General features: G+C 39.3%; 1 protein-coding gene across 4 annotated transcripts; it reads right to left on the bottom strand.

Moving 5' to 3' along the window:
- Nucleotides 1–2: 2 nt before the first annotated feature.
- LOC128019458 (coiled-coil and C2 domain-containing protein 1A) lies at nucleotides 3–13396 on the bottom strand. Of its 4 annotated transcripts, none has more exons than XM_052605467.1 (29): nucleotides 13312–13396; nucleotides 12616–12694; nucleotides 11685–11826; nucleotides 11491–11597; nucleotides 11227–11388; nucleotides 10217–10499; nucleotides 10022–10131; nucleotides 9632–9704; nucleotides 9458–9547; nucleotides 9205–9332; nucleotides 9026–9098; nucleotides 7981–8105; nucleotides 7795–7906; nucleotides 7553–7725; nucleotides 7197–7319; nucleotides 7035–7093; nucleotides 6546–6662; nucleotides 6377–6450; nucleotides 6100–6158; nucleotides 5955–6006; nucleotides 5742–5841; nucleotides 4914–5004; nucleotides 4670–4834; nucleotides 4532–4590; nucleotides 4377–4449; nucleotides 4172–4292; nucleotides 2108–2184; nucleotides 1748–1795; nucleotides 3–1664 (listed from the first exon to the last, which is right to left on the bottom strand). In XM_052605467.1, the coding sequence occupies exons 2-29, from the start codon at nucleotides 12670–12672 to the stop codon at nucleotides 1626–1628; spliced, it is 2892 nt and encodes a 963-aa protein (XP_052461427.1). In that variant the 5' UTR covers nucleotides 12673–12694; nucleotides 13312–13396; the 3' UTR covers nucleotides 3–1625. The 4 variants fall into 4 exon arrangements, with proteins under 4 accessions (XP_052461427.1, XP_052461419.1, XP_052461413.1 ...); XM_052605459.1 differs by having other exon boundaries at nucleotides 13253–13379; XM_052605453.1 differs by having other exon boundaries at nucleotides 13184–13359.
- Nucleotides 13397–13738: the final 342 nt, after the last annotated feature.

Below are 13738 nucleotides of genomic sequence, written 5' to 3'. Positions count from 1 at the left end.
AATTTTCAGGTCAGCTTTCCTTTTTAATCATTACGTCAGACATATCCTTCACCATAGACACATTAAAAAATTAATGCAGCTTTTAAAAAATAGAGCCATCATCAGAACATCAGTCTATACATTAATACATTAGCAGAGATGGCTTCAGTATGTGCAGACTCTAGCATCTACAGATCAGCTTCATTAGAGTTAGGGTTCAGACAGCATCCTAAAAGACGAGTTGATATAATGACTGACTGTATCAGACACACACACTGAGATCCAGACATGTGGATCTGCTCTACAAACAGCAGGCAGGTTCAGAGGGTGTCAGTCTGGGGTTAAAGAGGATGTCCTTCGACTCCGAAACAGACAAGTGAAAAAAACAGAGGCGACAGCTTCCCTAAAAACATGCTGAGCTCAGCATCTGAATGAACACACGTCTCACACAAAAACTTCTCCAGTCACAAACGTACTGATGTTATCACACACAACCTCTCACACGATCTTATCAAACCAAACAGACCCAAACACACAGAGGCACACATGGACAATGAGCCCCGGGCGAGCTCCTCCCACGACCGGGTCTCACGCTCGCTCCGCTGGAGCACCGGGGTGCGGATAATCCACGATTATGGGATATTATCCGCCTCTCCTTCATCTAACACACACTCTGAACTGAGATTATTCCCATATCACTGTTGTGCAGCGACATTATCCTAATCTGGGAATGCTGGAGGACAGAGATTACAATAAAGACTGCAGATTAACAACACTTAGACATGAAGGAGAGGTTAGGCTGAACGATGATGCCAGACAGGAGGGAAAGAAAAAAATCCCTGGGTTAAAATGAAAAGACACATACATTTTTGTAGTGCTAGTTACATGCATGAAACTGTGGGAATGTCTCTAATTTTGTTCTCCATAAGTATTTTATTTTTTATATAATAATTGTTATCGATTTTAAGTATATATATGTATTATTAGATATAAAATCATCTTATTCTTAACATATATATAATTTATATACTAATATATATTATAATTAATTATAAGGACCATTTGCATTGATAATTAAGCACAATTTTCCTCCATAATTCTCATTACTATAATTATGCATTTTATACAGTCAAAATGTTTTCCAGAATATATATGTTCTCATTCCTGTAATCCTATTTTAAATTTGAAGAATTTTTTTAATAAATATTTTTCAATTTATTTTAAATTTAAATGAAAAAATAAATAAATGTAGTACTGTAACAATGACTATACTGTATACATATTTTACATTTCAATAATATATAATTTTTGTTTAACATTACAGTTTAAATGGGCTTAATTGTCAAATTAAAAAACAACAACAAAAAAAATCTTAATGGTCCTAAAATAACGTGTTTAAATATAATTTCTAATCTCTTGTTTTTATGAGACAACCCCCTTTAGTGTTTATTTGAGGTTTATCTTTGAGTTTGATCTCCCTCGAAACATGCAGACGTCTGTCCTTACAGAAGAGAAACATGAGGAGTGTTTGGATGAAGTGCAGCATTGTAAACGCTGTAGTGTAAAATCGGTCACGATCTGCTCTTATTCTCATGATTTCAGATGTTTTCCAGCAGACAGACAGTCGCGTCCCTCAGCGCACTCCTTCACTGTCTGACAGCACGCTTTTTCCTGACTGACTCCAGCTGTGAGAGAGAGAGACAACAGTGAGTTCAGATGAAGATGTGACTGAACCACAGACACTGAGGGCTTTCATATTCAGACTCACCTCGTTCTCCACCATCCTCAGACGGCCCAGTGCGTCTTTTGCTGCATCCTGAGAAACAGAACAGCTTTAATCTAAACTATTGTTTCCATATTGTTGAAATGACTTCACAAAAGCGACTTCCAGCTTCTGCTGTGTTTTAAGGCACATCACATAGTTTTGATGAAACATCTGCACATCCATGAGTGTTTCAAGTCAACATCAAGTGACATTCGCAACCCAATTTACTTCAACAATAGCAAGTACTTCTGAGTGACATGAGAATGAAATGCACACCTCGCAGCTTATTAATGAGATTACACAGAACAGCTCAAGTCTGACTGTGTGTGTGCGTGTGTGTGTGTGTGTGTGTGGTCTACTCACCCTGTTGCCTTGGCTGGAAAACATTTTGATTGAATCCGAGAGCCCGTTGACAAACCTCTGCAGCACATTTTCATATTCTGAGACAGACAGAGATCCAGGACATTATTGATTATCTGTTTAGCTGCTGAACGTCTCTCATATGCATCGCTGCGAAGATCAGTTCATTGTGCTGAATCATTTATTTAGAAGATTCGTTTAAATTAACCGTTTAAAAAATGATTCACAGACTCATATGAATCATCAATCTTTATTCCCATCAGTCCACATGCAGCATTGTATGTCCGTATTCATAACATAGAAAACATTAAAGAGCCAGTAAGATGAAAATTCTAAGCTTCCTATCACTGTTTATAAGTCCTGTACAATAGGTTTAAATCCATCCAAGGTTAAAAAACATTGTCATTTTGTCAAAATATCATTTTAAAATTACCTCAATTCTCAGAGATCCCCAAACGGTTCGCGCGAAGCTGTTCAAAAGATTCAGTTTCCTTAAACCCCACCTTTCGGTAGCATACTGTGTTCTGATTGGTCAACTAACATAGTCAGGTTTGATTGGTTGTTCCGCACACACCTCCACGTTAAACTATGCGTTAGCATCTGTTTGGGGTGAATTATGTCTTATTCTTCTCATCGCGAAGCAAACAGTAAAATAAAAAACTTGAACAGTCTCGCTGCTTTTTCTTCTGTGTGGGTGTAATCAAGCCGCGCTTCAGTTTGAATCTGAATAGCGCGCTCAGCGCGGGGGCGTGGTCACATTAGATATAATGAAGGGAGACATGAAAAACAGGCATCGCGTTGTTTTCATATGGATTACTTTATCACAGAATATCTGTTTTCGGCAGCACTTGTTTAGTTTTAAAGTAGACATGTCAAGCTTTCTATAGATATCTCTCTCATGTCTCTTCGTTGAGTATTCACGGAGTTACACTTCATTTTAATGACGTGTTTGTACATGACGATCAGTACAAACAAAGGCTGCAGACAGCACACATACTGATAAGACGCTCGGGAGAAAACAAACACATAACTTCATAATCATACTTCGCTTTGTGATTCGGAGATGCTCGTTGGTCTAAATAAAGTTGGTAATGAACCCTCTTTTATGGCCAAACGCTTTGAAAATCCCGCTGTACTCACCGAGATTAGAAAAGCAGTCATCAGTGAAATGTTGTGAACACAACAAAAGGGATTTGTTGTACTGATCTGGTATTGTAGTAAAAATGAATTTTAGCCATTGGTTCTTCTGATCTTCATTCTTTGGCAGTGAAAATAAAACAAACTTGCCTTTACAATTAAAAACACACTGTCTCCTCGACATGATGCTCTCACACCAAACAGAGCGTCTGTGTGTGTGTGTGTGGGGGGGGGGGGGGGGGAGGCGGAGATTATTATGCAAATGCTCCTAGTGACGTACATAGAGATGGGCAAAAGATTTGAAATCTTTAACGACTCGTTTTAGCGATTCAGAGTCGACTCCTTACTTTAGAAGCCAATAACTTTATAAATCGTGTACTTTTTGGTTTAATTACTTTGCACATTGTTTACACAGATGGACAGCTACATCATACACTGTAATACAGGTAATTTTTGAAGTAAAATAGGTGTTTTAGGATTAGGTTTTGGGGTGTTTTTCCTCTTTTTATCTAATGATATAAACTACTGCTCTAAAGTTTGGGATTTTTTAATGCTGAAAGAGGTCTCTTCTGTTCACCAGGTTTGCATTTACTTAATAGAGTAAAATAATATTGTGATATATTTCAATCTTTTTATTTCTGTGATCAAAGCAAAGTCTTCAGTGTCACATGATCTTCAGAAATCATTCTGATATTTGCTGCTCAAGAAACATGTCTGATTATTATCCAAGTTAAAAACAGCTGTGCTGACGAATATTTTTGTGGAAACTTTGATTGATAGAAAGTTCAGCGTTGACTAGAAACAGAAATCTTTGATAACATTCATCAATCAAGTCACTTTAATGCATCCTTGCAGAATTATAGCATTAACTTTTAAGAAAAAAGACCCAATTTGCATCTTAATGAGAAGTTTTCTAATGTGATGTGGTACCTGTGAGTGCTGCTGGATGTCTCTCCAGATATGATTTCTGCCACTGCAGTCGCTGACAGACGTCCGTGTGCTGCTTGATCAGCTCTGACGCGTCTCGTCTGTTCTTCTTACAATCGTTGATCTACAGAGAAGCACATAATGACTCTCGATTCACTCTGTATCTGGTCCACAGCTCGATCCTATCACTACTGACTCCAGCACACACCTTCCAGTCCAGTCTCTCTTTATCGTGGTGAAGCAGACTGAAGCTGTGCATCTTATACTGCGGAGGAGACGAGCTGAAACCACCCAGAGACACGGGTTAAACACACTCACAGAGCAACATCGAATCAGAGCCGTGTCATCAAGCTGTACTGTTACCTCGGTTTAGAGTTCTTGTCGTGATCCTTTCTTGGTTTGGATCTCGGAGAAGAAGCCTGCTAGAAAAGAAAAAGTTTCATGCAGCTTCTGTCCAGCTGTCTCTGTGTGACATAAATAGCAATAAGTGTCATCTCATACCCGTTCCTTTTCCCTGCTTCTCTCTTTCTGGTCTTTCTCAGGTGTGAGCGGGTCGATGATGAGCCATTTCTCCGTCACCGGCTGCAGCTGAACTCCAGACAGCGGCTCACGGATCTTCACAAGCACCTCCAGCTTCCCTCCCGTGGCCTTCCGTCCGTCCAACACCTGCAGCAGCAGCAGTACAGACTCATGGGACACCGGCGCTCGTGAGCATGTGAGAAGTGAGCGTGTGTGAATCACTCACGTCTATAATCTCTCGGATCTCACACTGGTTCTCCAGAGCTTCCAGCTTCAGCTGAGCACTCCCCACCACTTTATCTGTCTTGAAGAGACCGCTGCACACACACACGCACACGCACGCGCACACACACGCACATCAAATAATTAAGAGTCATTGCTAATGAGAGTGACACCACATTTAACCCAGCATAAGTGAAAAACTATTTTGCCTAAAAAAAACTAGGATTTATTTTTAGGACCATAAATTTCATGACAATTAAACAATTAAAATTAAAATAAATATTATTAATTATTTAAATTGTAGTAAAACATTTAAGCTGATTTGTTTTAAATTCCTTTAAAATAATTGAACATGAAAAAAATGAGAATCATCAATAAAAATGATGAGAATTTGCCAAAAAACATAAAAAATGCAGATACATAACAGTAATGAGAATTTTAATTGTCACTATGCAAAAATTATGTATTTTTACTTTCTGCCCAAAAAAAGTTGCAATTAATTGATCAAAATTGATCATGCAATTTTTGTATTGTTTTACTCCATAGTGGGGGGAAAAAAATCAGAAAAAATGATCATGACTCTGAAATGTTATTTTAAAATTCTAAATTGTGAGATATAAACTGACAATTCTGGAAAAAACAATACTGAACTTCGAGATAAAGAGTAAAGTTTTATTCTGTGGAGGAAATACGTTTATATAAAAACCCTTAATAATCCAAAAAATAACCTTAATTTTCCTTTTGCAAAATATGACTATTCATACGAGGTGTAACGTGATCTGGGTGTGTTATTGTCAGATTCACTGTTAGTGTTGATCAACAGGACTCTCACCCTTTGTGTACGACCTCAAACTTGATGCCTTTGGCCTGAACCACTCTCTTAAAGCCTCGGTGATCTCTCTTGATGTTCAGCTTGAACTCCTCCTTAAACTCTGAAACACACCGAGACTGTCAGCTAATGCTGCCACCAGCTGTCTAAAACAGATCCTGCATCTGTGTGTGTGTGTGTGTGTGTGTGTGTGTGTGTGTGTGTGTGTGGGCGCACCTGGGCAGCTGGAGTTTCTCACAGTGCTGGTTTTGTCTCTCTGAGCTTCTTCCTAAGAAACAAACACACACTGTTAGATGCTGATAGCATGTGTGTGTGTGTGTGTGTGTGTGTGTGTATAGAGGAGAGTGAAAGTGTTGCGTACCGCGCTGGGGAACGGGAACTCAAAGTGCACACTCGTAACCAGATCGTTGGCTGAGACTCCTGGAGATAACAAAGAAAATAACATTTGCAGTCATTTTGTCACAGAATTTCATGATTTGTTTTATTCATATATAGACATTACTGCTGAAAGGCTGGGGTTAGTGAACATTTTATGAAAGAAATGAATAAAAACATCCCAAAAACATTTAAACTGTAGTGTATTTCAGAGACAAATCAGTCTTTTTACAGCCTTCTGACACACACACACACACACACACCTGGAGGAGCGGGCAGGTTGATTCCTTTCACGATGGTCAGCATCATGTCACTGGACGTCAGGTTAGGAAAGATCCTAAACACACAGATGAAGACTTTTAGAGAGTCTGTATAGGACCCCTCACTGACAGCCACGTGTGAGTGTGTGTGTGTGTGTGTGTGTGTTCTCACTTGACAGAGTTGAAGGTGCGCTCCTCTGTGTGGAATTTAGGAACTGAACTTCCTTCAGCGTGAGCTTTCTTCAGCACTTCAATATTACTCATGCATTCCTCAGCCAGCTTCTCAAACCTACACACACACACACATTTTTTTTTTATATACTTGTAATAGTTTTATACAGAACTAATAACCTTTACTCAGCAGTAATCCTTAAACCAAACCCTTTTTTTATTTGCTATGTTTATTAACCCGTTTCTCTCATATTTGCTGCTCCAATCTTCATTTTAGGTTTTACTAAACATGTGGAGGCATGTAGCTAAATCTAATCGACACACAAACAAGTTTATTATTCATAACAGAAATCTTCTGTAAGAGTCTAAATGTATTTACTGTCACTTTTGATCAATTTAAAGCATCCTTGAACACACACCTGAAAAGTCTGCTAACCTTGCATCAATTAAAAAAAAAACTATAAATCAAGATAAATGAAAGCGCACACACCTGGCAGTTTCAGCTATGTTCCCCAGATGAGTGTACTGCTGCGAGTACGCCAGGCATTTCTGGAAACAAGAGTTAGAAAGTCATTTCGACTGGAAATAAAGCATGCACTTCTCTTTAGACGGATCCGATCTCTGGAGTTTAGCTGGTGGTGTGTGTAAAGACCTCGTGCTGTTGTTTGAGATGCGCCATGAGTTGAGCGCACTGCTCAGATGAGCGCTGAGAGAGAGCGGACGAGCGTGAATGAGACAGTGTGTAGTCGTCCTCGCGCACCGGAGCGGCCGGCACCTGGACACCAGACAAGCAACTTACAACACTTCCAGAAATTAATGTGCATCATTTATACATCATTTTGTAGAAGTAGAGTTGAAAATCTTGAAGGTACTTCAGCATCTTGCTCTGATCAAAGCATCTGATTTCATAAATTTGACTTCATAACTCGTAAACACAAAGTCCCCAGGAGGTTTCAGCCCTCTTAAACCAGTTCTGGTGATGTTTGTGTGTGTCAGTGGTTCACACACCTTGCTGATGTCCACAGGAAGTCCGGCCTTGGCGGCAGTGATCATGGGCTCGAGGCCTTTAGCGTTCCTCAGGTGCTGAGCGGCTCCCTGCATGTCCTTCATCTCTTTAGAGCGCAGCGCGGCCTTCACGAACTGCTGCCTGCGTAGGGTCAGGAAATCCAGCTGCTGCTGGGCTACAGAACAACACACACGTCACACAACAGAGCAGACACGTCACTGCTGATATAGAAACACACATCTACCTTTCCCTCCTGGTTTGGTGGTGTTTGTGGAGCCGGTGGGTGTCCCTGCGGTGGACGAGGCTTTCGGAGGAGCGGGAGCTCTGGATTTCTGAACGGCAGGCTGAGCCGATGGCTACACAGACACAGAGAGATGAAAAACCAGACTGAAGCACAGTTTCCAGAGGTTTCGCTGAACTCTGACTCTACCTTCTGTGGACCCTCGTCTTCATCTGCGTCGGCATCTGCGTCCTGATTGGCCAGTTTCATGGCTGTCTCCAGAACGCCCATGAAGTTCTGCTGACCGCCTTCAGTGCCCTGCAGCGGAGGACAACCTGACACACACACACACACACACACACATTAACAATGACGAGAAATGAAGTGCTCAAACTGTAAAACTCTACTCTGGAAGCTTGACATGGAAATCCTTCAAATTTCAGAATGGTAAGAAAAAAAAATAATAATAATAATAATAAAAAAAAATTAATTGAGAAGCAAACTCAAGTAATTATGACTATTTTTCAGAACTGCAAGAAAACAAGTTTTATTAAATGAATTATAAGATAAAAAATGTTTAATTACATTTTTAATCTGTGCAGAAACAGCTTCCATAACTACATTATTTTTGACTGCTTATAATTAATTTAATTCCATCATTTTAAAGGTACACTACAATTCAGAGTATGGGGTCAGTAAGCATTTTTTTTTAAGAGATACATTTTGAACTTTCTATTCATCAAATAATCCTGAAATATAAAACACATCACTCCACAAAAATATGAGCAGCATAACTGTTTTCAACAGTGATAAAATTCAGAAGTGTTTCCTGAGCAGCGAATCGGCACATCAGAGTGATTTCTGAAGATCATGTGACACTGAAGACTGGAGGAATGATGCTGAAAATACAGCTTTTATCACAGGAATAAATATTTAATCTAAATGTATAAAAGCTTAATTAAAATTAAAAATACATTTGAAGTTTTCTTTTATAAAATTTTCACATAGAACTAAATTCAAGTTAAAAAGTATATACCTTACCAACCCCAAACATCTGAACAGCCGTGTATATTTAATAATTATAATAAATAATCAGCACACCACACTCTAACGTTTGCAAACACCTCTTGATATTTTTAGATTTTAATTAACACATTATACGGTACATTTCTTAACTGGTGAGAGACATTCAAAGACGTCTTACTGTATTTGTCAGAAACTTGGCTGTCTCTGGAAACAAGTAATCAAGTGTTACCTGGTGGAACAGGAAGTTCTGCCAGATTCACCGGCCGTCCTGCTTTATGAGCTTTAATGGCGTCTTGATATTGCTGAAGTCCAGAATACACACACACACACACACACACACACACACACACACGAGATGAATGAAATGGCACCTGTTGATTTATTTAAGTGAGTGTTCGCGTGTGTTACCTTGATTATGCGCTGGTGCATGCGTGCCTTGCGCTCGTCTCCTTTGCTCTTGGCGCTCTCTGCAGCTTCTTTATATCTGTCCATGCGCTGCTGTAAGGCCTCGGCGACGCTCCGGGGAGCAGAGAGAGCTAAAACACACATGTATGCTTTCATTTACAGCATAACTGATGCTGACTGGGTCCGAGCAGTGTGTGGGATGTCAGGTTCACACACACACACACACACACACACACACACACACACACAATCTCACCTGTGTCTGGGGCAGCAGTGGGTGAAGCCGGAGGGACGGCTGGTTTAAAGGACAGCTGAGGAGGGTTAGAACGCACCTCTTCAACCTCTCCTGAAAGACAGAGACACTTTCATCAAAATCCGACCGACCAGAATGAATCTGAAGTGAATGAAGAGCTGTGAGGTGAAGCAGTACCAGGAGGGGGCGGCAGTGAGCTGAGGTCCACAAACTCCCCTCGGTCAACACGCTCCACCACAGAGTCCAGTCTCTGAGAAGAAGAGAGGCATTTTCCCAGTTTGTTGTGGTTAACTGTAATCTAGTGTTGTGTATGCAGATACATCTACAATCCACAATAACAGACCTACACTTCTGTTCAAAAGATCGCAGTCAGTAAGAGTTTTAATGCTTTTCAGCCAAGTCTGTTCTGTTTTTTGTGTGGATATATAGTACTGTAATATAATGCTTTTTCCCAAGTTCTAGTTTATTTATAATAACTCTGGTCTTTATTGTCACTCTGGTAGAATGAAACATGACAGTGTTTTAACTGAAACATGAGGGGAACAGACGCTGGCAACACTCCCTCACCTTGGACACTTGGTAGAGTTGTTTGGCTCGATCCGTGTTCCCGCTCTGCTTGGCCTTTAAGGCTGCCAGCTTATACTCTCTCTGTCTGCTTAAAATACTCGCTTTGAGCTCTGAAACACACGCAGACATGTGTGTGACAACAGCTTCACAGAGACAGTTGAATGAGAGCGTGTGTGTGTGTGTGTGTGTGTGTACCCGAGTGCTGTGTGCTGGGCTGGCCGGGTGTGAGGGGTGATATGGCTGGTGTATCGGGCGTTACCACCGTCACTCTCTGTGACGGAGGCAGGAGCAGCTGAGGTTTGGAGGGAGCTGGCTTGATGTTGGCCGTCTGCAGTGGTGTGTTTGCTGGAGCAGGCTTTTCTGGCTCTCTGATTGGCTCAGCCTGTGGAGCAGTGGAGGGTTTTCCACCGGTGGGGACAGGAGGAGGAATCTCATCTTCATCAATGGGTTTCCCCTTTTTAACTGATGCCAACATAGACTGTAGAGTCCAAAAACAAAGAGAACATATTACCGACCACTCTGAAATCCTCAAACATGAGGAAAAAATGTCCGGGACTGAGAGTTTGTAATGGCTCGGATACTTGATGCATATGATACACTGCCTTTGGTAATATATTAGTTGATCACTATCTGAGACATTGCAAACTTCCAGTCTTTTTTCTGTTTGACTGATGAAAGGAGTGAGAAGGACTTTTATTTTGACAGCACCTGAATGTAGAAGCATAGGACTTCATATTCTCTCTGTCTAACAATAGAGCTTTAATACTTCATAAATATGCCATCATATTTAGGAAACACACATGTATATCATTTAAACAAGTCTTTAAATATCTGGTGAATATTTCCAAAAACCTCAAAAACTTTGGCAAACCCAGCTGAAGAGTATATTGTGGCTTTCTTCTATGACAATGCATTAGTATATTTTATTATTGCTATCTAGTGCAGCATAAATGTAGTAAAAATAACCTTAAACTTACATATATACAAAAAATATAAACATACACTATATAAAATATAGTATAAATTGTTTATTTTAGTTATTTTTAATCATGCTCTTTTTCTTCAATTTGACAAATTCTCAAATAATTTACTTCTAATAGTATGTAAAATAAAGGTAAATATGAATACAGCAATTGTTACACTTGTGTTATTTACTATAAGTACATTAAATAATCTTATTCATTTAGAATAATTGTAATAAATACCGTCTGGTACATGTCCAAGCGCTCTTGCAGGCGAACCTCCAGGCTGGCAGGTGCATTCTGGGATGCGGGCGCTGCATTTGAGCGTTGAGGAGGCACTGGTGATGGAAGAGGTTTCCTGATCACTTGCTCCTCATCGTCTTCCAGTACCTCATTCAGCTCAGCCTGAAACACATGAAACGACTTCAATCAAAAACATTTCCTGCGAGAAACATCATACCTGATGCCACCTGTAGAGGACGGAAGACAAGAAGGTTTGTGTCTTACCAAGAGATCAGCATCGTTCTCTAAATCACCATCATCGTCTCCGTCCTCGTCCAGGTCTTTCATACAATGGGCTGCAATGCGCTCAATGTCCCCCAAGGGCACTGGAGCTACATGACGCAAAAGAGAGAGAAAGATGACGAACAAATGCCAAGGGACAAGGTTTGGGTGCTAAGCACGGCTTGCTGCTTCTTCACCTTTTCCTCCAGGTTTCTTGGCCGCTGGTCCAGCCCTCCCTCCTCCTCCCATCAATGCCAGAAGCTCCGCCTCCAGCTCCTCATCATTTCCTCCAGAGTCATCCAGCCCATCGTCAGGAGACAAGTCCAACAGCAATCCCATCTGATTGAACATGAGGATGGAGAGCCAGGGTTATTTTTATTAGTATCGTTGAGATACTATTTTAATTTTTATCAGTTTTATCATTTTCATATCATTAAAATTTCTGTTATAAAGTTTAAGTAATTTTTGTGTGTGTCATTTTTATTCGTTTTTTATTTTGTTATTTTATTACCTCAAGTTAAACTTAATGAAAAAGAGAAATGTTGTAAAATGAAATAAGCATTTTTCTTTTCAAGTAATAAAATGTATCTTTTATTTTATTTACATAGTTAGTTTTAGTTGATTGTAATTACCCTGTGGATAGCAACTGATTTATTGATTATTTTAACGTGAACTTGCAAATTCAAAAGCATTTTATGCATCTACATTCACTTAATACGTTTTTAAAATATTTTAGTTGATCTTATTTTATGAAGGTACTTCAGGTGGAAGTAATTGAAAGTAACATAGCTGCCTTTGCAGCTTTTTTTGTTGTTGTTGTTTTTTTAATTATATTTTGGTTAGTGTTTATTTTATTTCAAGTAACACATTTTTTTAATTAGGTTTTGGTTTTAATTTACAATACTCAAAACTGATTTATTGATTGTTTGAACATTATGATATTATATATTATATTAACTGCTGAAGTTTTTGCATCTACATGTGTGGCACACAAAAGTGAATGCAGTTTAAGTATACTAAATAATAATACCAAGTCCTACATGTCACCACAAGTCTGTCATTTTCATCAAATATTATTAAGTAAAATAAATAAATACGTAAATAAGCATGCACAGTCTTGTGTTGTACCTGTCTGGCCCTGGCGGTCCCCTGGCCCTTCTGCGCAGGGTTCTGGCTTCGACTCATTTTCTCCAAAGGTCTCTCAAACCTGAAGAGAGAGTGATTCATTAATAACAGCCACTGCATCAGGATCAGTCTGTCAATAACACAACATACAACCACTCCAGAACGCGAGTGACGTCATGACGTGAACCGTGACGTCTGTATTTGTATAATCCACGCATCAGAATCTACGCATATATATATATATATATATATATATATATATATATATATATATATATCTCCCAGACCTCCATCACCTTTACCATAAACACTGACTGAGATCACCAGGGAATGTTTCAGCAGTATTTAACCTGCTAGTGTTTACAGGATTAAACAAGTCAGTCTAAAGCATTTATTTAGCTGATTTTGCACCCAAACTGTTGGAAACAAAGCCAAACGAAGCCATAAAATAAATATCAGATAATTCATAATATAAATCATAAAGTAAACAACTAATTCAGTCAAAGTGCCTGCTAGCAAGGAGGCTAATTCTTCCATCAGACTTTGTTTACTAATAATTTGAACGAGATACCTCTATCATATGTTCCTCCGAAGAAGGGTTGCGTGGTGAATATCTGTTCTGTTAAGACGGATAAGCTACCTGTGATTATGTTTATGCACCAGAGTGTCATTGATACAGAGATAAACACAGATCCGCACCGCTGTCAGTGTAGATTCAGCACTTCCTGCTTTTCGCCAGGTTTCCCATAGCAACGGTGGAGGCTCGCGCTTTACGGCACGCGGGAACGGCCCACAATCCACAGCGTGTCGGTGTATTAGGACTTTAAATAATTTATTTAAAATGTGTGACGGTTGGTCGTGTTATAATTTGTTTTCTCTTGTGAAGCGAATCCTTCCCGTCAGTTTAAAATTTTACGTTATTTATATTTTTCAAATGTTTTTAAACTATTTGATGTAAGTGATTCATAATTGGTTATAAGAAATTTTACAAAACTGTGTTTGAGGAAAGTTGAATACATTTTAACAAGCAATCTACAGTATGCAAATTTAGCGTGTCATTAACTTTTGAACTTTTAATTTAGTTGAATCTGGAGTAAATCAAGACAGTAACCAAAAGAAAAATCAA

Source organism: Carassius gibelio, chromosome A1, assembly GCF_023724105.1.
Source record: "Carassius gibelio isolate Cgi1373 ecotype wild population from Czech Republic chromosome A1, carGib1.2-hapl.c, whole genome shotgun sequence".
NCBI lineage: Eukaryota > Metazoa > Chordata > Actinopteri > Cypriniformes > Cyprinidae > Carassius > Carassius gibelio.
This window is presented reverse-complemented; position numbering and strand designations above follow the sequence as displayed.